The following is a 26,337-nucleotide window of genomic DNA, read 5'->3' as shown; positions in this document are numbered from 1 at the left end:
TGTTGGAAGGGCATTCCAGGTGAAGCTGGTTGAGAGAATGCCAAGAGTGTGCAAATCTTTCATAAAGGCAAAGTGTGGCTACTTTGAAGAATCTAAAATATAAAATCTGTTTTTATTTGTTTAACACTTTGGTTACTACATGATTCCATGTGTTATTTCATAGTTTGATGTCTTCACTCTTATTCTACAGTCTATAAAATATTACAAATAAAGAAAAACCATGGAATGAGTAGGTGTTTCCAAACTTTTGACTGGTACTGTACATCATTGGTCAAAACACTTGCAGTTGTCACCCCTATGCAGTTTTTACGTTCCCCTCACAAAATAGGTTAAATTAACTGTTAAATAAAAAGTGAATGGCAAGAGTCTATTTTGACATGAAAGTACTCAGTAAATGTGACACATTTTGCAAAGGACAATGCAAAGGACAGTGAACTGAAGCTGGTTTGACTACTACTACTACTACTACCCATAACAATAAGGAGGACAGATTTTTCTTATTTTCAGAATTTGTATTTATTTAGAGTTAATTGTTGGTCTATGTTTTTTATTTTTACAAACATTCTCCCAGCAGGAGAAGTCTACATTTCGTCTGCGTCCCACTTTTGACCAAGAATCGAGTTGGTCGAAAGTAGTGCACGATATAGTGAATAGGGTGCCATTTCAGAGACAACCTACATTTCTAGAAAGCTTATCATTCATAAGAAGCACTGCTCATTATTTACAATCAAGCCCACTTTGAAATAATCCTAAATATTCCCTAAAAGTCAAAATGATCATTAGCCAATGGTGATCAATATGATTATCAGACAAGTGAATTACTGCATTCTCACTCCTTCTCCTACACACACACATTCACGCACACACTGCAGAAGTTAAACATTGGAAAAAACAATCAATGCACAAACGTATTAATCAAGAAGCAAGTGATAAAGGTGGCTGAAGCCGAAGCAGTATCATTCAGTTCCTAATTACAGTATTGCCTCATGTTCATGTTATCCACCTAACTAAATCTACTGTCTACTCAATTACAACAGTATTTAGTCCAGAGAAATCACTTTGGTTGGGGTTGTGATGGAGTGAGTGGGAAGATTTCACTAACAGTCAGGACTTTTTACCATTGGTGATACACAGACGTAGACGTGTAAAAAGTGTTAGTACACAGTGAAGGGGAACCTGTTACATGAAGTATCAAAAAACATAGATCCGTCAAATTCAAATCTGGACCTCAAACCCAGTTCCACCAGGGACACCGGGTAGGTGCAATTAATTATCAGGTAGAACAGAAACCAGCAGTAGCCCGGACCTTGTAGGGTAAGATTTGAATACCCCTGACCTAGATGAACACCCAGACATAACATGACTGAGAAAGAGAGTTTCTAAACTATATCTGTTCTTGCATATATATAAACATATATACTGTAAATATATACAGTATAGTGTGGTTAATAGTGCAAGTGTCAGAGATATAATGAGACATTACATAATTGCTGTGTGTGTAATTTGACAGCTCCTACTTAAGCAATTTAGTATTTCTGACAAAATAAAATGTGCAAACCCCCAAAATAATGCAGGAAAGTTAGACATTTGCATATTGGTTGCAATAAAAACTATTTTTCTCATACAAATGAAATACAAAACAACACAATCTCTGAGGTTACTAACTTTTTGCTCCGGCCAAGTAAATAGCTTACAATTAACTTTACATTCTATGTCCAATCAATCACCTCAGATGATTGATGCGCGTTTTAAAGGCAATGTTACCGCATTTGCAGAGATCGCATTCAAGGTAAACGCTGCAGATGTTGTCACAATGGGAAAATACCTTTAAATGTCAAGCGCGCTACACCGTGGTTTCGGATTGAATCTGGCCTAGTTATTCAGATTAGTGACACGTGGTTGGATGGTGACCCTCCTGACTGGAGTCTGGTCTGCCATCCGATTGGCCACAAGCTCCTGTAACTGCAGCGCCCCTCCGCCAATAAAACAGAAAGCCGGGCAAACGGGGCCGGAGCAATCGACAGGCCCTTCCCACAGTGGACGGAGCGAGTGGGCATCGTAGAAAGTGACGCGACCCTTCTCGAAGTCAAGGCACACCCCGAGCCTGGGAGGCAGGGGGTAGGTGAGGCCCGTAGGCGAGGAGGCGGGGATGTTGCCGTTGGAGATGGTGGGGCTGCGGCGAGGGCTGGTGCCATTGGCGGGGCAACCATGGTTGTTATGATGGTTGGGACCGTGGGGCAGGAAGATCTTGCCCATCCCCATGGTGAGGAAGGAGAAGGGGGGAGGGGAGTCCAGGGAATCCTCCGCCCCACTGTCATGACCACTGTCTGGGTCATAGCTAGAGAGAGAGAGAGAGAGATGAGTCATACATACACACACATACAACTAGGGCCTGTATTCATAAAGCATCTCAGAGTAGGAAGGCTGATCTTCATGTCCCCCTGTCCATGTAATTCTATTCATTATGCTGTAAAAGGCTAAACTGATCCTAGACCAGCACTCCTACTTTGAGAAGTTTTTTGAATACAAGCCCTGATGTAGGTCAGTCTCTCCTCAACATATTTTCCATTGACTACTTCCTGTATTCCATGCACTTTACAGCCTTAACCTCCAGCACCACTCACCGGGGACTGGCCATGTCTTGGGGAAGATGAAACCACTCCTGTAGTTTGGCCTCTAGGCCCACCCCCACCTACGGAACAGATAGAGGCACTGAAAAGGTGCAGAAGCATACAACGGGGTCTAAAATTATTAGCACCCTTGATAAAGATTAGCAAAAAAGACAGTATAAAATAATAAAACAAATACTGAGCTATATTGTATGCTCCAGAATATTTTTAAATTACATTATTTTATACAATACAATTGCTCAGAGAAATAGATTTTGTTTAACTTCTTGGATATAGGGGGCGCTCTTTTAATTTATGGATACAATTTTTCCCCCCATTTTAAACAAGATATTTTGTCACGAAAAGATGCTTGATTATGCATATAATTGACAGCTTTGGAAAGAAAACACTCTGACGTTTCCAAAACTGCAAAGATATTGTCTGTGAGTGCCACAGAACTAATGCTACAGGCGAAACCAAGATGAAACTTCAAACAGGAAGTGAGCCAGATTTTTGAGGCGCTGTGTTCCAATGTCTCCTTATATGGCTGTGAATGCGCCAGGAATGAGCCTACACTTTCTGTCGTTTCCCCAAGGTGCCTGCAGCATTGTGACGTATTTGTAGGCATATCATTGGAAGATTGACCATAAGAGACTACATTTACCAGGTGTCCGCCTGGTGTCCTCCGTCGAAATTGGTGCGTAATCTCCAGCTGCATGTATTTTCCCATGTGATTCAGAGGAGAAACAAAACTGCCATATATATGTGAAAAACACCTTGAGGATTGATTCTAAACAACGTGTGCCATGTTTCTGTCGATATTATGGAGTTAATTTGGGAAAAAGTTTGGCGTTTTGATGACTGAATTTTCGGGGGGTTTTCTCAGCCAAACGTGATGAACAAAACGGAGCGATTTTTCCTACACAAATAATCTTTTTGGAAAAACTGAACATTTGCTATCTAACTGAGAGTCTCCTCATTGAAAACATCCGAAGTTCTTCAAAGGTAAATTATTTTATTTGAATGCTTTTCTTGTTTTTGTGAAAATGTTGCCTGCTGAATGCTAGACTTAATGCTATGCTAGCTATCAATACTCTTACACAAATGCTTGTTTTGCTATGGTTGAAAAGCATATTTTGAAAATCTGAGATGACAGTGTTGTTAACAAAAGGCTAAGCTTGAGAGCCAATATATTTATTTCATTTCATTTGCGATTTTCATGAATAGTTAACGTTGCGTTATGGTAATGAGCTTGAGGCTATAATTACGATCCCGAATACGGGATTGCTCGTCGCAACAGGTTAACAAGAAATATTTTTTTTCTCAGTTTAAATAGTTGTTTTGTCATCATTATTTTGACGACAAACCCACCACTTGTGTGTGTGATAAAACAGCTCTATTTTCATTTAATCTGACCATAGCACCGGTTCCAATCGAAGTGCCAATGCCAGGCCTCCTAATTGTCCCTAGAATTTCTAAGCAAACAGCTGGAGGCAGGGCTTTCTCCTATAGAGCTCCATTTTTATGGAACGGTCTGCCTACCCATGTCAGAGACGCAAACTCGGTCTCAACCTTTAAGTCTTTACTGAAGACTTATCTCTTCAGTGGGTCATATGATTGAGTGTAGTCTGGCCCAGGAGTGGGAAGGTGAACGGAAAGGCTCTGGAGCAACGAACCGCCCTTGCTGTCTCTGCCTGGCCAGTTCCCCTCTTTCCACTGGGATTCTCTGCCTCTAACCCTATTACAGGGGCTGAGTCACTGGCTTACTGGGGCTCTCTCATGCCGTCCCTGCAGGGGGTGCGTCACCTGAGTGGGTTGATTCACTGTTGTGGTCATCTTGTCTGGGTTGGCACCCCCCTTGGGTTGTGCCGTGGCGGAGATCTTTGTGGGCTATACTCAGCCTTGTCTCTTGATGGTAAGTTGTTGGTTGAAGATATCCCTCTAGTGGTGTGGGGGCTGTGCTTTGGCAAAGTGGGTGGGGTTATATCCTTCCTGTTTGGCCCTGTCCGGGGGTGTCCTCGGATGGGGCCACAGTGTCTCCTGACCCCTCCTGTCTCAGCCTCCAGTATTTATGCTGCAGTAGTTTGTGTCGGGGGGCTAGGGTCAGTTTGTTATATCTGGAGTACTTCTCCTGTCCTATTCGGTGTCCTGTGTGAATCTAAGTGTGCATTCTCTAATTCTCTCCTTCTTTCTTTCTCTCTCTCGGAGGACCTGAGCCCTAGGACCATGCCGCAGGACTACCTGATATGATGGCTCCTTGCTGTCCCCAGTCCACCTGGCCATGCTGCTGCTCCAGTTTCAACTGACCTGAGCCCTAGGACCATGCCCCAGGACTACCTGACATGATGACTCCTTGCTGTCCCAGTCCACCTGGCCATGCTGCTGCTCCAGTTTCAACTGTTCTGCCTCACTATTATTTGACCATGCTGGTCATTTATGAACATTTGAACATCTTGGCCATGTTCTGTTATAATCTCCACCCGGCACAGCCAGAAGAGGACTGGCCACCCCACATAGCCTGGTTCCTCTCTAGGTTTCTTCCTAGGTTTTGGCCTTTCTAGGGAGTTTTTCCTAGCCACCGTGCTTCTACACCTGCATTGCTTACTGTTTGGAGTTTTAGGCTGGGTTTCTGTACAGCACTTTGAGATATCAGCTGATGTACGAAGGGCTATATAAATACAATTTGATTGATTGATTGATTGATTTAGCAAACTCCAGGCATTTACATTTGTTGGATGACGTGAAAATAGAGATCTTTGGCCATGCATACATACCAGTGGTGGGTTTGTCGTCGAAAAATAAGTAACGCATAATCAGAAAAGAACCCCATATCTACTGTAAAATATGATGGAGGATCTTTGATGTTATGGGGTTATTTGGCTTCCACTGGTCCTGGGGCCCTTGTTAAGATCAACGGCATCATGAACTTTACCCAGTACCAGGACATTTTATGAAAAAAAACTGGTTGCTTCTGCCATGAGGCTGAAACTTGGCTGCAAGTAGATCTTCCAGAAAGACAATAACCCCAAGCACACATCGATATCCACAACTGGTATATTTCCACAAACTCAACATTTTTCAATGGCCATATCTTCGGACTTGAACCCCATTGAAAACCTGTGGTTTGAATTGAATAGGGCAGTCCATAAGCACAGGCGAAGGATATCAAGAATCCTGTACGGAGGTATGGTTTAGAATCCCTCCCAGTGTGTTCTCCAATCTCATAAAAACATTTTTTTAAATAACTTGCAAGGTGAGTTATTGAAAGGTATTGAAAATGAGGTGCCAATAATTTTGACCCCTGTCCTTTTGAGAAAAATATGAGTTGTTAACTATCTCTGAGCAATAATATTATCATACAATATGATTATTTTCACATTTGTTTTGCGTACAATATAGCCCAGTATTTTGTATTATTCATTTTTTGCTCATCTTTATCAAGGGTACATTATTACCCAAGAGGTCAACATGCAAAAACACATATGATCACACATTAATTTTCATACACATTTTTGTATATAGCCTACAAAACCATACAAAATACACCACACCATCTACAGTACAGTAAGGGCCAATCCCAAATTGCTCTTTAACTTCACTAGGGTAGGGGCACTATTTTCACCTCCGGATGAAAAGTGTGCCCAAAGTAAACCGCCTGCTACTCAGGCCCAGCAGCTAGGATAGAAAACACTCAAAGGTTTCCAAAACTGTTCAAATAATGTCTGTAAGTATAACAGAACTGATTTGGCAGGCAAAAACCTGAGAAAAATATTATCCGTGAAGTGGGACTTTTTATGTTTGCAGTTTTCTATTGAATGCCATTACAGTATCCATTGACTTAGGACTCAAATTGCACTTCCTATGGCTTCCACTAGATGTCAACAGTCTTTAGAAATTGTTTCATGCTTGTATTCTGAAAAATGAGGGAGTAAGACCACTCTGAATGAGTGGACACTGCAGTGTCCCAGAGCTTTTTCAAGCGTGTGACCGAGACCACACCTTTCTTGTTGACCTTTAATATTGACGACGTTATTGTCCGGTTTAAATATTATTGATTATTTAGGCTAAAAGCAACCTGAGAATTTATTATAAACATTGCTTGACATGTTTCTACGAACTTTACGGATACTATTTGGATTTTTCATCTGCCTGTTGTGACTGCATTTGAGCCTGTTGATTACTGAACAAAACGCGCAAACAAAACTGAGGTTTTGGGATATAAAAGAGGGACTTTATCGAACAAAACAAACATTTATTGAGTAAATGGGAGTCTTGTTAGTGCAACCATATGACGATCATCAAAGTTATTAATTTTATTGCTCTTCCTGACTTGTGTAACTCCTCTACTTGGCTGGTAACTGTTTGTAATGATTTGTCTGCTGGGCGCTGTTCTCAGATAATCGCATGGTATGCTTTCGCCATAAAGCCTTTTTGTATTCTGACACCGTGGTTGGATTAACAGGAAGTTAATCTTTAAACCAATGTATGACACTTGTATGTTTTATGAATTTTTATAATAAGTATTTCTGTTTTTGAATTTGGTGCTCTGCAATTTCACTGGATGTTGGCCAGGTGGGATGCTACCATCCCACGTTCCCTAGTGAGGTTAAGCCCTATGCAGTACGGAGATCTGAGAGGATTTGATTGGTATAAGAAATATGAGTAAACGTCCACCTAGCTTATCAGAGGGCAAGGTGGAGTTATTACCAAATGGATTTCACCTGTCAAATCCTCTCAGATCTCCACAGGTGAATAGGGCACGGGGCTGTGGGGACGATATGGGATTGGGCAAAACTCTCTTCCCAGCCATTCCACTTGCCTTGACCAGATAGGAGCCGGGCTCCACTGAGCATGCCCAGTAGTGCCTGCCCTGGGTGATGGCCACGTCGCCCACCAGCAGGTCTGCAGTCAGGTGACAGGAAGTGAGCGCTAGATCGGCGGCCTGCAGCAGGGACAGACCGGGGACGCTCCGGGCGCAGCGCTGCTCCTTACTCACCACCAGCCGGTCGGCATGGAGACCCCAGCGAGAGTCCAGGTAAAAATTTAACACTGAGAGAGGAAGGCAGGGGAGGAGAGTGAGATGGAGGAGAGGGAGATGGAGGGAGAGAAGGAGGGAGGTTGGAAGGAGGAGTGCATTTTTAGGAAAGAGAGAAGCGGGAAGGGGAGGGTTTTGATGGGATGGAGTAAAGAAGTGAAATAGGAGAGAGGTAGAAGATAAGGGTACAGAGGAGGTAAATACAGGGATAGACTTAGACTTAGAACCAGGGCAAGGAAAGAACTGAGAGCGTTAAGAGAGGAGGAGAGGTATGGACAACATGCAAGTCCTCTGGAATGAGGAGAGGAGACAAGGACTAATAGAAAGGGAGTCAAACTGTCCATCAACAAACTGGAAACGGATAGAAAACATTCAAAGCCAAAGGTCAATCAAAAGAGGGGATGCATCTTTCCTAAACTGGGATAATTTTGGGGATTACTATTCCTGAGGGAAATATCACAGGATAGAATACTTTACCAGGGGAGACAAGGGATACATTGACCACTTCTCAGACCCATAAGCATGGATCTCAACCAACCAAATTGATTTGTCAAGCCTCAGGTCTTAACAAACAGCAAACCTCATCAACACACTCTGAGATTTCATTATGGGAGAGAGAGAGAAAGAGGGTGGCTGGGAGAACAAGAGATGCATGGTATACATGTAAAAGAGGTAGAGATATATGCAAAGCAATAAGAGGAAAAAGGAGAAAGGGTGTAGATGCTCACACTAACAGGCAGAGGTAGAAATGTGGATTGGGAGATTGGATCTAGGAGCGGGATGAGTGAGATGAGGAGAGATATGTGAAGACAAAGTGTAAAGAGGAAAGAAGCTGGGTTGGATAGAGAGATGGGATGGGTAAAGAGAGGGATGGGAGGAGAGATGGATGGTATGGGCAGAAAGAAGTATGGGAATGGGAAGAAAAAGAGAGACATTTGTCATTAAGATGATCTCCATGGATAATGTTCTGATGCATACCAGCTATACCAAGACTTATAATGAGGCCAAGTGTGTGTGTTCGTGTGTGTGCGTGTATAGTGTGTGTGCGCCTTTAGAACAGTGTATAGACCTCACCTGGTGCTGGCGGGGTGTGTAGGTACACCTCCTCACTGTACTCCCCGAAGCCGGCCTTGTTGCAGCCTCTCACCCTCAACACATACACACTGTCCATCTCCAACCTGTCAATCACAGCACTGGTCCCGCCCACTTCCTCCAGCCGCTGCCAGCCCCAGCGGGCCGCAGCCAATCGTCCTTGGATACCACCTCTGGCCCCGCCTCCTGGCACCACCCCACGGCGACGGAACTCCACAGAGAAGTGCCAGGCGGGAGCGGATTCCTGAGGCAGCCGCCAACACAGAAAAAGCTGGTCATAGGCCAGGGTCTTTTGGGTGTCAATGACAGGGGCCAGAGGGGCTGATGGGAGAAAACATTACAGCTGTCAGTCAGATGTTAGATTCACAAACATACAATTCTCTCTGGCTTGATTATACTGTATATGCAATACTACCAGATGTTCATTACAGTTTGTAGGGAAGCCTAGTGGTTAGAGCGTTGGACTAGTAACAGGAAGGTTGCAAGTTCAAACCCCCGAGCTGACAAGGTACAAATCTGTCGTTCTGCCCCTGAACAGGCAGTTAACCCACTGTTCCTAGGCTGTCATTGAAAAAAATAATTTGTTCTTAACCGACTTGCCTAGCTAAATAAAGGTAAAATAAATAAATAAACAGTTTGTAAACAAATCAAATCAAACTTTATTTGTCACATGCACCCGAATGCGTAGACCTTACCGTGAAATACATAGTTGAAGACGCAGTAATATGACATAAATAAAGGTATACTCAGTGAGATGTTGTTACCCTAACCCTCTCTGGCTGACTCTATCCTCCTTCACCTTCATATCCCCCTCCGTTATCCTCCTCTCTCTCTGGCTGACTCTATCCTCTTTCACCTTCATATCCCCCTCCATTATCCTCCTCTCTCTCTGGCTGACTCTATCCTCCTTCACCTTCATATCCCCCTCCGTTATCCTCCTCTCTCTCTGGCTGACTCTATCCTCCTTCACCTTCATATCCCCCTCCGTTATCCTCCTCTATCTCTGGCAGACCCTATCCTCCTTCACCTTCATATCCCCCTCCGTTATCCTCCTCTCGCTCTGGCTGACTATCCTCCTTCACCTTCATATCCCCCTCCATTATCCTCCTCTCTCTCTGGCTGACTATCTTCCTGCACCTTCATATCCCCCTCCGTTATCCTCCTCTCTCTCTGGCAGACTCTATCCTCCTTCACCTTAATATCCCCCTCCGTTATCCTCCTCTCTCTCTGGCTGACTATCCTCCTTCACCTTCATATCCCCCTCCGTTATCCTCCTCTCTCTCTGGCTGACTCTATCCTCCTTCACCTTAATATCCCCCTCCGTTATCCTCCTCTCTCTCTGGCTGACTATCCTCCTTCACCTTAATATCCCCCTCCGTTATCCACCTCTCTCTCTGGCTGACTATCCTCCTTCACCTTCATATCCCCCTCCGTTATCCTCCTCTCTCTCTGGCTGACTCTATCCTCCTTCACCTTCATATCCCCCTCTGTTATCCTCCTCTCTCTCTGGCTAACTCTATCCTCCTTCACCTTCATATCCCCCTCCGTTATATCATCCTCGCTCTCTCTGGCTCTCTATCCCTCCATGCCCCCCTAGACCCCACCTTCATCTTCCTCTCCTCTCTCTCTGGCTGACTCTATCCTCCTTCACCTTCATATCCCCCTCCATTTATCCTCCTCTCTCTCTGGCTGACTCTATCCTCCTTCACCTTCATATCCCCCTCCGTTATCCTCCTCTCTCTCTGGCTGACTCTATCCTCCTTCACCTTAATATCCCCCTCCGTTATCCTCCTCTCTCTCTGGCTGACTATCCTCCTTCAACTTCATATCCCCCTCCGTTATCCTCCTCTCTCTCTGGCTGACTCTATCCTCCTTCACCTTCATATCCCCCTCCGTTATCCTCTCTCTCTGGCTGACTCTATCCTCCTTCACCTTCATATCCCCCTCCGTTATATCATCCTCGCCCTCTCTGGCTCTCTATCCCTCCATGCCCCCCTAGACCCCACCTTCATCTTCCTCTCCTCTCTCTCTGGCTGACTCTATCCTCCTTCACATCCCCCTCCATTTATCCTCCTCTCTCTCTGGCTGACTCTATCCTCCTTCACCTTCATATCCCCCTCCATTATCCTCCTCTCTCTCTGGCTGACTATCCTCCTTCACCTTCATATCCCCCTCTGTTATCCTCCTCTCTCTCTCTCTGGCTGACTCTATCCCTCCATGCCCCCCTAGACCCCACCTTCATCTTCCTCTCCTCTCTCTCTGGCTGACTATCCCTCCCCAGCCACCTCCTCTTATCCTCTCTCTCTGATGGACTCTATCCCACTACCCCTCCCTAGCCCCCGGTCCCCTCCTTTATCTTTTTCTCCTCCTCTGTCTCACCCTGGATGAACTGCAGGTCTGTGAGGAGTTTGAGCTCTTTGGAGACGTCCAGCTGGAAGTGTCTGAAGGAGGGATCAGCGGCCAGAGAGAAACACTGCAGCCCCTCGATGGATGTGGATAACCTTGGAGAGAGCGTGGAGGGGGGCAGGGGGGGCGAGATGGAGAGAGGGGAGGGAGAGAGAAAGGGAGATATATTTAGATTAATTGTTTGGGAGTAGACGAGACATACAACAAGTCGGGGGAGGGAGACAATTTTATCATTAGGGTAATACACACAGAGATAGGCAGTATTTCTGTAACATGTACACTACCAGTCAAAAGTTTTAGAACACCTACTCATTCAAGGGTTTTTCTTTATTTCTACTATTTTCTACATTGTAGAAGAGTTTGCAAAGCTGTCATCAACGCAAAGGGTGGCTATTGGAAGAATGTCAAATATGAAATATATTTTGACTTGTTTAATACTCAGAACACCAACCAAAACCAACAAACGGAATAACGACCGTCACGTTCTGCCGGCTTCACACAGCTAACAAAAAACAAGATCCCACAACATAGGTGGGAAAACAGGCTATCTAAGTTTGATTCCCAATCAGAGACAACGATAGACAGCTGCCTCTGATTGGGAACCACACTCGGCCAAAACCAAAGAAATACAAAACATAGAATGCCCACCCCACATCACACCCTGACCTCACCAAATAGAGAAATAAAATGTCTCTCTGAGGTCAGGGTGTGACAAGTACATATGCAGAGGTTAGGCAAATTAACGTAGCAGGTTAGGAGAATTAGGCTAAGCTGTATCCCATCAAGACATGATCCCAAAAAAGGCCAATAATAATACACAGTGTACTTTGCAGTTCATTTTGGAATGTTCATTTTCACATACAGTGACTTATTTCACATTCTGTTGTGTTACAGCCTGAATTCAAAATAGATTAAATAAAACATTTTCTCACCCAGCTACACACAATACCCCATAATGACAAAATGAAAATATGTTCACATTTTTGGGGGCAAATTTATTGAAAATTAAATACAGAAATATTAAATGTACATAAGTATTCACACCCCTGAATCAATACATGTTACAATCACTTTTGGCAGTGATTACAGTAGTGAATCTTTATGGGTAAGTCTCTAAGAGATTTGCACACCTGGATTGTACAATATTTGACCATTATTCTTTTTTACATTCTTCAAACTCTGTCAAGTTGATTGTTGACCATTGTTAGACAGCCATTTCCAAGTCTTGCGATAGATTCTCAAACCGATTTTAGTCAAAACTGTAACTCGGCCACTCAGAAACATTCAGTGTCATCTTGGTAAGCAACTCAGTGTAGATTTGACCTTGTGTTTCAGGTTATTGTCCTGAATAAAGGTGAATTTGTCTTCCAGTGCCTGTAGGAAAACAGACTGAACCAGGTTTTCTTCTAGGATTTTGCCTGTGTGTACCTCTATTCTATTTATTTTCTATCCTAAAAACCTCCCTAGTCCTTGCAGATTACAAGCATACCATAACATGATGCAGTCACCACCATTCTTCAAAAAATATGAAGAGTGGTACTCAGTTATGTGTTGTTGGATTTGCCCCAACACTTTGTATTCAGGACAAAAAGTTCATTTCTTTGCCACATTTTTTGCAGTATTATTTAAGTGCCTTGTTGCAAACAGGATGCATGTTTTTGTATTTTTATTCTGTACAGGCTTCCTTCTTTTCAGTATGGAGTAAATACAATGTTGTTGATCCATCCTAAGTTTTCTCATATCACAACTATTAAACTCTGTAACTCTTTTAATATCACCTTTGGCCTCATGGTAAAATCCCTGAGCAGTTTCCTTCCTCTTTGGCAACTGAGATAGGAAGGACGCCTCTATCTTTGTAGTGACTGGGTTTATTGATACACCATCCAAAGTCTAATTAACAACTTCATCATGCTCAAAGGGATATATTTTTTTTTACACATCGAGCAATCAGTCTCCTTCTTTGCGAAGCTTTGAAAAACCTCCCTGGTCTTTGTGGTTAATCAGTATTTGAAATTCACTAATCGATTGAGGGTCCTTACAGGTTTGAAACTAACTGTATGTTTGGGGTACAGAGATTTGGGTAGTTATTAAAAAAACAGGTTAACCACTATTATTGAACATGGAATGAGTCCATGCAACTTATTATGCAAATTGTTAAGCATATTTTTACTTCTGAACTTATTTAGGCTTTCCAAAACTTAGGGATTGAATACTTATTGACTGAAGACATTTCAGCTTTTCATGTTTTATGAATTTCTAAAAACATAATTCCACTGAGAAATCATGGGGTATTTGTGTGTAGATTGGAAGGGTCTGTACATGTTTCATGCCACGGATCCAGTGTCAGTCAGACAAACTATCATTGGAAACAGTGAACACCGGTTGGAGCACAACTAAACTCAGCAAAAAAAGAAACATTGCTTTTTCAGGAGCCTGTCTTTCAAAGATAATTCATAAAAATCCAAATAACTTCACAGATCTTCATTGTAAAGGGTTTCAACACTGTTTCCCATGCCTGATCAATGAACCATAAACAATTAATGAACATGCACCTGTGGAACGGTTGTTAAGACACTAACAGCTTTTCAATTAAGGTCACAGTTATGAAAAGTTAGGACACTAAAGAGGTCTTTCTACTGACTCTGAAAAACACCAAAAGAAAGATGCCCAGGGTCCCTGCTCATCTGCGTGTGTCACACCGGGACCTGAGTATTCTTTGTTTTCTTTATATATTTTGGTTAGGTCAGGGTGTGACATGGGTGATGTATGTGTTTTTGTACTGTCTATGGGTTTTGTAGGTTTATGGGGTTGTTTATCATCTAGGTGTTTATGTGTGTCTATGGTTGCCTAGATTGGTTCTCAATTAGAGGCAGCTGTTTATCGTTGTTTCTGATTGGGAACCATATTTAGGCAGCCATCTTCTTTGGGTATTTCGTGGTTATTGTCGATGTCTAGATGCCTGTGTCTGAACGTTTGTAGTATAGCGTCACGTTCGTTTTGATATTTTGTTTGTTTGTTTGCTTAGTATACTTCGTGTTTGTTTTCATCTATCATTAAAAGGGTGTATTCACATCATTCTGCTCTTTGGTCTCCTCACTACGACGTTTGTGACAGCGTGAACGTGCCTTAGGCATGCTGCAAGGGGGCATGAAGACTGCAGATGTGGCCAAGGCAATGAATTGCAATGTCTGTACTGTGAGAAGCTTAAGACAGCGCTACAGGGAGACAAGACGGACAGCTGACCTCCCTTGCAGTGGCAGACCACTTGTAACAACACCTGCCCCTTGATCAGTACATCAGAACATCACACCTGCGGGACAGGTACAGGATTGCAACAACTGCACGAGTTACACCAGGAACACACAATCCCTCCATCAGTGCTCAGACTGTCCGCAATAGGCTGAGAGAGGCTGGACTGAGGGCTTGTAGGCCTGTTATAAGGCAGGTCTTCACCAGACATCACCGGCAACAATGTCGCTGGGCCAGACAGGATTGGCAAAAAGTGCTCTTCACTGATGAGTCGCGGTTTTGTTTCACCAGCGGTGATGATCGGATTCGCGTTTATCGTCGAAGGAATGAGTGTTACACTGAGGCCTGTACTCAGGAGGGGGATCGATTTGGAGGTGGAGGGACCATTATGGTCTGGGGCGGTGTGTCACAGCATCATCGGACTGAGCTTGTTGTCATCGCAGGCAATCTCAACGCTGTGCGTTACAGGGAAGACATCCTCCTCCCTCATGTGGTACCCTTCTTGCAGGCTCATCCTGACCCTCCAGCATGACAATGCCACCAGCCGTACTGCTTGTTCTATGCGTGATTTCCTGCAAGACAGGAATGGCAGTGTTCTGCCATGGCCAGCGAAGAGCCCAGATCTCAATCCCATTGAGCACGTCTCGGACCTGTTGGATTGGAGGGTGAGGACTAGGGCCATTCCCACCAGAAATGTCAGGGAACTTGCAGGTGCCTTGGTGGAAGAGTGGGGTAACACCTCACAGCAAGAACTGGCAAATCTGGTGCAGTCCATGAGGAGGAGATGCACTGCAGTACTTAATGCAACTGGTGGCCACACCAGATACTGACTGTTACTTTTGATATTGACCCCCCTTTTGTTCAGGTACACATTATTCCATTTCTGTTTGTCACATGTCTGTGGAACTTGTTAAGTGTATGTCTCAGGTGTTGAACCTTGTTATGTTCATACAAATATTTACACATGTTAAGTTTGCTGAAAATATATACGCAGTTGACAGTGAGAGGACGTTTCTTTTTTTTGCTGAGTTTAACAAAGAACAACATCACTAAAACAACGCCATGTTATTTTGATCTAACAGGTATAATGGTCCCCTCTTGTGTCCATTTGTTATTTTGCTGGTGATGTGGAATGAGCAACGAAAACACACAGAAAAAGGAAAGAAGCATAGACAATAGACATTGATAGATGGAGTGGGAGTAGAAACGGAACAATAACAGAGAAAAAAACAAACAAAGGAACAGAAAAATGAACAAACAACAAAACTAGGGAGTTAAAGAGTCCTGGGTATGCGTCCCTAATAGCACACTATTCCCTACAGTGCTTTTGACCAGAACCCTATGTGGAATAGGGTGTTATTTGTATAACAATAGGGTGCTATTTGTTTAAGTTGCCACGCTGTCTGCTGTCCAGCCAGTCAGACCTATTGTGTGTACCTGCTGTGTGTCTGGCGTGCTGCCTGGACGAAGCAGGGCGGGTCCGTCTCCTTCAGCAGCTCCTGGGACAACGCCATGAGGCCTGCATGCTCCAGCAGGCTCCGCCTCTCCGCCACCTGGCCTGCCAATGCCTCGCCCCGCTTCTGCCTCGCCCTCTCCAGGGCCTCGGTCAATGAGGCATGGCGCTCGGCGAGGAGGGCAGTCAGGTCCCTCACGCTCTGAGACAGCTGCTCCCGTGCCGCTACGCTGTTGGCCTGGGGACAGACAGCAACGCACAGGGAGGTTAGGACCATAGAGATATACTGTATATGAATCTATATTATTCTAGAGTTGTGTTCTATTTCATTCTGTGATTAACACTGGCTACGCAGTTCAACAGTCAGACAGCAACACACAGAGAGGTTAGGTGGACCACAGAGATTATGTATTACACAGCAACACACAGGTTAGGACCATAGAGCAATATATTGTATATACAGTATACAGTAGCATATGATGTTTACTGTGGTAAACAATGTTGTCCATCGTGGTGTGGTCAGTAGGATCAATGATCCTAATTTGCCTCAATGTTTTGAAATAACTTGAAATGGCCATGGTCTAATTGACTGAACAACCAAAAACACATGTCTAAGTTGAACTTTCTTCACAAACCAGAAAATCTATAGTTATTGCTGGTTCTTTATCAAAGTTAGCTGGCTAACTCATTGATCCTGCTTTGTAGTATACTCCTCTGGTGGGGTATTTCTGGAGCTCTGCAGACTGCAGTATTATTTAGTCACCTCTGTCTGAGTGATGGCACTCTCCAGCTGTGTGATCTGGCCCAGCACCGTCTCTTGGTTGGCCAGAACGTAGTTCATCTCCTTGGTAATCTTGTCCTGACAAATAAACAGTGACAACAAACAAAGAGTTTAACACCCAGACCAGACTTAAATCCTAATGCACAACAGTAGCTCTGTATTACACTACATTTTAACTGTACTCATCTCTTACACACTGGACGATCTAAACCCACAGTTCAATGGCTACTCTTACCCCTTTTCTGTCATGCACTGTACTACTAGACTAACCACCAACCGTTGAGGGCCAATCTCCATTGCATGTGATATCCACTAATGCCACTGAGTATAACAACTATTGCCATTTAGCAGATACTTTTATGCAAAGCAGCTAAAAGGTATTACATACATTATTCAGTATATTGTACAGTATAAGGCCAATGCAGGAACCATGCTATAACCAATTAAGCTATTGCACCCAGATGCCCACCTTGAGAGTCTGGTAGGCCTGGGCGACTGGCGCCACTTTGTGCCCGGCGTGTACGCGGCGCAGCTTGCAGAGCGGGCACAGCAACCGCTGGCACGTCCTACAGTAGAAGTGCAGACGCTCCTGGTCATGCTCAGGACACGACAGAACCTGGAGGAGTAGAGGCAAGAGGGATGAGAGAGAGGAGAGAAGAGAGGGATGAGAGAGGACAGAGAGGGATCAGAGAGAGGCAGGCCTCACCTTGGGCCTGAAGTTGAGGGTGGGCTGGACGTGTTCGTGCTGGGCGCGCGGTGTCCCCCAGGGGTGGTAGAGCTTGAAACACTCGTTACAGAAGCTGGCTCGGCAGTCGGCGCAGCCCTTAGTGGCCTCCAGGGACTGGGGAGGCTTGCAGAACTGACACATCACAGCCACACTGCCTAGGCTCACTGTGTGTCTGTACCTGAGAGGAGGAGGGGAGAGAGGGAGTGGGGGGACGATCAAAGGGAGGAGGATAGGGGAGAGAAAGAGAGAGCATTGGGCGAATTAGGGCTGGATCGTAGTGGAAAGGGGGTGAGTGAGGGCGAAAAGAAGTGGAAAAAAAGAGAGACAAAAAAAGAATACGGTGGAAGGAGAAAACGGTGCCAAGACAGAGAGAGAGTGGATGGGTAAGACATGGTGATACATATCATAAAGAGATTACTGTACATGGGGGAAATAAGTTGCTTGCAGCTACACTGCAGTAGTCCAGTGGAAGTGCAGTGTATGTCCTGCTGCAGTAGGTTGCAGGAGCTCTGCTAGCTTCCTCTCTAGCGCAGCTTCACGCTGATTAACAAGAGTCAGCACTTGGCACCCTATTCCCACTATGTAGTGTACTACTTTTGACCAGGGTCCGCGCTACTTTTTAGCAGGGTGCCATTTGGGATGCAGAACTTGGACACGCTCTCTCACTCACTATTTAAGGGGCTAAAGCTGCTACTAATTGAAATGTTACACTATAGCCTACCCTGCAGCATAGAGGCATGTAACAACCGACCACCACGCAGTGTGAATGCTGTTTTTATATGTATCTTTGTCTGAGTGTGTTTGTGCACGTGCATGTGTGTGTGCGCGTGTGTGTGTGTCAGGGGCAGCAGGTAGCCTAGCGGTTAAGAGGTTAGGCCAATAACCGAAAGGTCGCTGGTTCATATCCCCGACTAGGTGAAAAAAACTGTCAAGGTGCCCTTGAGCAAGGCACGTAACCCTAACTGCTCCTGTAAGTTGCTCTGGATAAGAGTGTCTGCTAAATGACTCAAATGTGAGATCTGAACCTCTTGGGAAACAAAAATCTTAAACAGAAATTCCTTCCGGATGGTGACACCGATTTTGCAGGCAGGGAGGGCTACATCCTCCCTTACAGAAGTACCACGATTTCACGGAAAATTCAGAAAATCACGTGAAAACGGCATTTCGGAACACCAAATGTGGTCATGTGTTTTGCATGTTATCGCATTAACTTCACATAAGATCACATGGGATCACGTGAAATTCTCAATTTGTCACGCAAGGGCTCACAAGACCATGAACTGACACCTCCACTCCATATGATTGTGCATACGCGCATGTGTGCGTGCGTGCATGTACAAGTGTAAGTGTGTATAAGTGTGTGTGTGTTACCTCTCTACAATGCGCTCCAAGGTGAGGTTACGCAGGCAGTCAGTCAGACCCTTCTCTCCCAGCTCTACCTCCCTCCCACAGGGCGGGCATGGAAATAACATTGCATGGGGTGGTTCCTTACGCCGTCGCCCAGGCGACAGATAGGTCCCAAATCCTGGATACAGGTTGGGAGAGGGGATGGGTAAAGGGTGGAGGAGAATAGAGTAAAAACAAGAATCAGAGGAGGATGTGTGTATTCCCATCGCATACCCAGACTAGTCCTATTGATCGTCACATTCGACATTGAATCTAAAGACACACACACTCTCTCTCATGTGCACACACTCACACGCACATACACACACAAACATTACCTGAACGTAGCACGCGGTCAATGGGTCGATGGTCGGCCTTGCTGGGCATGGGCCTGCGTCCCTGGTGGGGAGAGCGGGTGTTGGGGGTGGAGGCAGGAGAGTTGGGCTCGGGCGGCAACTCCGGAGGAGGGTAGCCATTTTGAACCAGGACCTCGGAGGCACACATCAGACAGACGCTGTGCTGACACGGCAGGACCACGGGCTGCTTGACGATCTCCTTACACACCGGGCAATGCAGCTCGCGCTCCATGCTCTTCATGTTAGACTGTGGAGGAGGGAGATGGAGAGAGTCAATGAATCACACAGGTACAGCAGATAGACAGCGCTAAGGCTGTCCCATGTCGCTCAGTTGGTAGAGCATGGCGCTTGCAAGGTCAGGGTTGTGGGCCACTACTGTACGTCGCTCTGGTTAGAGTGTTTGCTAAATGACCTAAATGTAATGTAAATGGGGAGTCTCTACTACATTGATATCCAAGGGAATTACTGTAATTAATTTAACTAAAATGAACCCACCAAGACAACAACAAAAAAAGGAGGGGGTCCAGGGATGAATTTATAATACATTTGTTGAAAAGAGTACGGGACAGAAACAGAGGAATGACATGAAGAAAATTTAAGAGAGTTATAGAAATAAAACAAATAGCTGCACCACCAACTACAATTAACCGCAGCACTCAAGATCCATAAACATGCAAGTCACGAGAACACAGAGCACAGGAGATGAGCGGTCTCGGTAACTGAGTGAGATACAGAGAGGCTGAGAGGTTGAAGGAGGAGAGATAGGCTGGCATCCCAAATTACACCCTCGACCTTATATAGTGCACTAACTTTGACCAGAGCCTTATGGCCTTGGTAAAAAATAATGCACTATATAGGGCCATCGAACTGAACTATGGGCCTCGAAGCCAATTCCACTGCATTTTTTCATTGTTCCCCTATAATCAGGGACTGATTTACACCAGGTGAGTGTAATTAATTATCAGGTAGAACAGAAACCCAGGAGGTTCCGGACTTCGTAGGGTAAGAGTTGAACACCCCTGATATAGATAATAGAGTGCCATTTGGGATGCAGCCGTAGCGTGAGAGAGGGCAGAGATTTCTCTAGCTAAGTGTTAACATGTGACATTATGACGGTGGGCTTTATAAATAGCTGTCCTCAATGGGCTGTCAAAACAGTGTGAGACGCGTTAAATATCTATAAGGAAGGAGGACCAGACGTTTTGTCATTCCTGCACACACCTGATCCGGAGTGTGTGTATGTGAGTTTGTGTGTGTGTGTGTGTGTGTGTGTGTGTGTGTGTGTGTGTGTGTGTGTGTGTGTGTGTGTGTGTGTGTGTGTGTGTGTGTGTGTGTGTGTGTGTGTGTGTGTGTGTGTGTGTGTGTGTGTGTGTGACCCCTGGTCCCGATGAGTTCATTCCACACACCTCTGCTTTATAGACGGGTGCTCCCTGCTGTCACACGCACCATACCTGAGTGTATTCATAAAGTTTCCTGCAGAAGTGCTGATCTAGAATCAGTTGAGCCTTTTCGAGCATAATGAATAAGATCTATATAGACAGTGGGATCTGATCCAAGACCAGCACTCTTACTCTGAGACGTTTTATGAATACAGACCTAGATCGGAAGGCTGAATGGAGGAAATGCATTTGTAATGCTGAAGATAGCGTGTCCCTTAGAGCTAGACAGTGGGCACTGATAGGTCCAAGACTAGGTGTGTTGCTTCTGTGGTTGCCCTTGACAAAGGTCTGGGACATAAAGCTTTGGCTAAAACAGCTAGCGGCTAGATTCTGTTAGCTGTTTAACTTTTTAGATCATAATGAGTAAGATTACATGGACAGGGAGGACCTGATCCTAGATCAGCATTCCTACTCTGAGTGAAGGAAATTAATGAATTAATGAGTGAATGAGTGAGTGAATGAATGAATGAAGGAAATCCCCCTGTAAACTGCGAAGGTGCTATCCAGAACCTAAAAGGGTTCTTCGGCTGTCCCCATAGGAGAACCCTTTGAAGAACCATTTTTGGTTGCAGGTAGAACCCTTTTCCACAGAGGGGTTCAACATGAAACTTAAAAGGGTTATCCTATGGGGACAGCCAAAGAACCCTTTTGGAACCCTTTTTTTTATGAGAGTGTAACTGCTGCAGGAATGCATTAACACTGATAGCGCACACACACACACACACACACACACACACATTGACACTCACACTCACTCTCACACTGACACTCACTCCTTCACACACACACACACACACACACACACACACACACACTCACACTCACTCTCACACTGACACTCACTCCCACACACACACACACACACACACACACACACACACACACTGCCACAATTTAATCAGACAGATTACATTGAAACCCACTTAACCTAACATATCCATTATATTGATTGCAGAGGGGAGAGGGGAGAGGAAGAGGATAACAACCTCCCTTTGAATTTTCTAAACTAATCACATCCACTTGAATTACATTATTTGCATTTGATTATATGATTTAAGCAACCATCTAAGCTGGGTGGTTCAAGCCCTGAATGCTGATTGGCTGACAGCTGTGGTATATCAGACCATATACCACTGGTATGACAAAACATGTATTTTTACTGCTCTAATTACATTGATAACCAGTTTATAATAGTAATAAGGCACCTCAGGGTTTTGTGGTATATATCACAGCTAAGGGCTGTATCCAGGCACTCTGCGTTGTGTCGTGCTTAAGAACAGCACTTACAGTGAGGGAAAAAAGTATTTGATCCCCTGCTGATTTTGTACGTTTGCCCACTGACAAAGAAATGATCCGTCTATAATTTTAATGGTAGGTTTATTTGAACAGTGAGAGACAGAATAAAAAAAATATTTAAAAAACGCATGTTAAAAATGTTAAATTGATTTGCATTTTAATGAGGGAAATAACTATTTGAGACCCTCTCAATCAGAAAGATTTCTGGCTCCCAGGTGTCTTTCATACAGGTAACGAGCTGAGATTAGGAGCACACTCTTAAAGGGAGTGCTCCTAATCTCAGTTTGTTACCTGTATAAGAGACACCTGTCCACAGAAGCAATCAATCAATCAGATTCCAAACTCTCCACCATGGCCAAGACCAAAGAGCTCTCCAAGGATGTCAGGGACAAGATTGTAGACCTACACAAGGCTGGAATGGGCTTCAAGACCATCGCCAAGCAGCTTGGTGAGAAGGTGACAACAGTTGGTGCGATTATTCGCAAATGGAAGAAACACAAAAGAACTGTCAATCTCCCTCAGCCTGGGGCTCCATGCAAGATCTCACCTCGTGGAGTTGCAATGATCATGAGAACGGTGGTAGTTAAATGGTAGTTAAAATGACTAAATGGTGAGCCTATCATTAACTGATGTATTGGTGACTGAACCAAATGTGCACATGGTATTTCACGGAAAACTTCCAGCTGCTTTGAGATCATTGACAAGATCCTCCCGTGTAGTTCTGGGCTGATTCCAATTGCATTTTCCATACAGTACTTGACTATAAATTGACATGCACCATTTTGTTTTGTTGTATCCAATGGCAGGTTGTGAGGATGTTGAGAAATATGTCAGTGTTACCGTTTTATTATCCCTATACAGTACATACGTAGGACAAATCATCAGAAATAGGGGTATTGTGAAGCAGTTTGCTAAAAACATAGCATAGTGTTTTCTGCCCCATGCAATATTGTACAAGATCACGTTTTCTACGTGACTTGTCAACTGACGCAATACCACCTATCTGCTTGACAAAATGGATTCGCTTACAGTGCATCAATGAAATTCAGATAGCGAGTGGAATATGTTGCTATATACAACCCAGATCTTTCAGCAGTGCATTGTACACTACACTCTTAGAAAAAAAAGGTGCTATCCAGAACCTTAAAGGGTTCTTCGGCTGTCCCCATAGGAGAACCCTTTGAAGAACCCTTTTTGGTTCTTCGGTTTGCACGACCGAAGAATTTCTGCAGAAACCGTTCCAGGGAAGCTCATTTGCGTGCTCATCGTCCTCACAAGGGTCTTGACCTGACTGCAGTTCGGTGTCATAACCGACTTGTGGACAGATGCTCGCCTTCGATGACCACTGGCAAGCTGGAGAAGTGTGCACTTCACAGATGAATCCCGGTCTAAACTATGCCGGGCAGATTGCCGGGCAGTATGGCGCAGTGTGGGCGAGTGGCTTCAACGTTGTGAACAGAGTGCCCCATGGTGGTAGTGGGGTTATGGTATGGGCAGGCATAAGCTACGGACAACGGACACAATTGCATTTTATCGATTGCCAATTTTCATGCACAGAGATACCTTGAAGAAATCCTGAGGCCCATTGTCTTGTCATTCATCACCTCATGTTTCAGCATGATAATGCACGGCCCAGTCAGTGTCTCAACGATCTGTACACAATTCCTGGAAGCTGAAAATGTTCCAGTTCTTCCATGGCCTGCATATTCACCAGACATGTCACCCATTGAGAATGTTTGGGATGCTCTGGATCGATGTGTACGACAGCGTGTTCCAGCTCCTGCCAATACCCAGCAACTTCACACAGCCATTGAAGAGTAGTGGGACAATATACCACAGCTCACAATCAACAGCCTGACCAACTCTATGCGAAGGAGATGTGTCGCGCTGCTTGAGGCAAATGGTGGTCACACCAGATACTGTCTGGTTTTCTGATCCACACCCTTACTTTTAAAAAAAAGGTATCCATGACAACATATGCATATCTGTATTCTCAGTCATGTGAAATCCATAGATTAGCGCCTAATGAATGTATTTCAATTGACTGATTTCCTTGTATGTAAGTTAAATATTTTTAATTGTTGCATGTTGTTTATTTTTTTGTTCAGTGTACAGTATACACGTTAACTATACACTACTTTTGGTCCAGCAGTTAACAGTTTTAAGCAGTTTGATTAAATGACAGTTAATTGTATTGTTAACAAATGACAAGAACATCATATCAAAAGTAGGCTTATTGCATTTTGAAAAGCAGATACATCGATTGAATATGTATCCAACTTGAAAGAGTGATTTGATGCAATTAACAAGTGACTGTGAATTAATTTGTTGTACTCAGTCAATTTAAAATGTGCTTAGAGTTTTGAAACATGAGCCATTTTCGTTTGAATTTTTGTGCTTACGGTTGTGAAAATGTACCACATAGCCAGCCTACTTGTTGAAATTGCACCAAAGCGATTTTTTTTTGTATTATATGAAGCAATACCAAACAATCCACACACACATCACATCATAAAAAAACATGCAGACCTGGAGGTTAAAGAAAGATAATTTATAATTTACCAGCAGGACATGGTTAGAGATCCTGTCTCGCTGTCATTCACCAATGTCAAATCCGTCCTGTCCTTTCTTGTTCTGTTCAAAACAGCCGGCGACTAAATTAGCAATAGGGCTAGACAGGCTATGCTACACTGGCTACAATCTATTGACGCCCACAAATTAGTTTTCCAAATAGGACCTATATTCCATATTACAGCGAAAATTGATTTGCAATGCGATGTCTGTCTGTCACCGGTTTGATTTCCAGAACACGCGTTGTGCTACAGTGTATTTCTTACCTTCAACTGGAATCGAGGCGCCATGATATGAAGGTTTCTTCCATAGTAATCTGAGCGACGCACCCAGAGGGGATAGTAGAAACTGAAAACCGGGGATATTTCTGCTCCGCCACAAGGTGTGGCATGGGAGAGTTGTGAGATGCAAATATTTAAGGACTCCCTTTTCATTCCTGTTAATATAGTGCGTAAAAAATAGTTATTTTCAGTCTCTCATTGTTCTTATTTTTCAAAACTAGGTTAGCCTATTGCGCTGTGCAATATTCGGTACCCTAGTTTTTTTATTTATCTCCCCCTCTGCTGCGCAAGACCGCGCCGCTTTCCTGCATCCCGTCTCCATGGTAACGAGCATCCGTGGTCCCTGCGCATCCCCGGAGCATGCACAAAACGCCTAGCATTTTAGTTGCACGGCTTCTTTATTTGTTTCCAGCGTGTCTAATGTTGCATTTGAGTAGGCATATGGTCTACATTTCTTTAGCACTTTGTTGTCCACTCAAAAAATATATATACATGATAGAGCACCTTATAGCCTAGTTCTCAAAAATGTTGCCCAAGAAGGGGAACGCCTATAAAAGGCCTATAAGTGGTTCAATACAGTTGGTAGGCATCCACATATTTGCAGGTGAATTCAATGGAAATTGGAATATTGCCTAATGGGAATAGTATGGTAAATGATAGTGTTATTTAAAACATAAATATATGTTTCCTTTTGGTCTAGGTTGAAGAATATTTAGGCCATCATAACGAATTCATGACCACATTCAAGGTAGAGGAATGGGGTGGAAAGGGAATAGATTTTCTAGAAAACAGTGTATAGACAGGCCTATATCACCATTTTTTTTAAAGATACCAATGTGTTACATTGAGCAGTGTTAAATGTTGGAAATTATGTCGTAGACTAATAAGAGGGGTCCGACAGATGCATACGGGGGCGAATCATACACCTGAAAATAAATGGTGATCTGTTTCTGGTAGCCAAGGCTTTAGGCTGTTGCCTGCATCATTAGCCTATAAAATGTAATAGGCTATTAGTAGTCTACAACGGGGAAACAACAAACCATGTAAACATATACAAAACACTGACATGACCAGATACATGTTACTCACACTAATACGAACCAGAGCGTCCATCATTGAAGAAGTGAGCGTTCAATCCGATTGTGCCTCCTTCGATGAATTAGACATGATAGGCCTACCGTTATCATAACAATAACAACAGGTGCCATGAAGGCAAAAACGGCAAAATAGATATTCATAACTCCTGGATCAATATAGCGTATTTAGCCATAATAGACATTTGCGCATTATTAGAAATGGACGCATGCGCATGAGCCTACAACCTAAAAAAAAAATTAACAAAATAAAAAATGAAGCCAAATGGAAGAGAGAAATGGAATTTGTAACCAAATGAAATGAAAGCGAACATGAAAATACACACACCATTCCAAATCCTGCCAGATTATGCGCTTGGTAGGCTACTCCCCACCTAGTCGTCTCTCAATCTTCATTTACCGAATCACATCAACCTCGGAAATTCTGCCACGATTCAGTTTTTCTGTCTCTGTCGGGGTGAGGACTACAGTAGTCGGAGCATGCGTACTAAACCCGGCCTGTTACTAAAAAGAGTGACCTCAATTTATTTATTTGTTTTACTTAAAAAATTGCTACAGCTTT

General features: G+C 44.0%; 1 protein-coding gene across 7 annotated transcripts; it reads right to left on the bottom strand.

The window, feature by feature from the left end:
- Window positions 1–478: 478 nt before the first annotated feature.
- On the bottom strand, window positions 479–26,250 carry LOC118379061 (tripartite motif-containing protein 46-like). 7 transcript variants are annotated; one of them, XM_035766066.2, is made up of 13 exons: window positions 26,104–26,244; window positions 25,771–25,830; window positions 19,077–19,341; window positions 18,724–18,877; window positions 17,332–17,530; window positions 17,095–17,241; window positions 16,608–16,703; window positions 15,829–16,082; window positions 11,116–11,237; window positions 8,719–9,057; window positions 7,429–7,658; window positions 2,625–2,692; window positions 479–2,338 (listed from the first exon to the last, which is right to left on the bottom strand). In XM_035766066.2, exons 2-13 carry the CDS (start codon window positions 25,795–25,797, stop codon window positions 1,873–1,875), a joined length of 2,367 nt encoding a protein of 788 aa, XP_035621959.1. In that variant the 5' UTR covers window positions 25,798–25,830; window positions 26,104–26,244; the 3' UTR covers window positions 479–1,872. The 7 variants fall into 7 exon arrangements, with proteins under 7 accessions (XP_035621959.1, XP_035621961.1, XP_035621958.1 ...); XM_035766068.2 differs by lacking the exon at window positions 25,771–25,830 and having other exon boundaries at window positions 26,104–26,250; XM_035766065.2 differs by having other exon boundaries at window positions 25,771–26,232.
- Between the last annotated feature and the right edge of the window lie 87 nt (window positions 26,251–26,337).

Source organism: Oncorhynchus keta, chromosome 19 (genome assembly GCF_023373465.1).
Source record: "Oncorhynchus keta strain PuntledgeMale-10-30-2019 chromosome 19, Oket_V2, whole genome shotgun sequence".
Taxonomy (NCBI): domain Eukaryota; kingdom Metazoa; phylum Chordata; class Actinopteri; order Salmoniformes; family Salmonidae; genus Oncorhynchus; species Oncorhynchus keta.
Note: the sequence above shows the minus strand (reverse complement) of the source record. Positions and strands in the feature narration are given on the sequence as shown.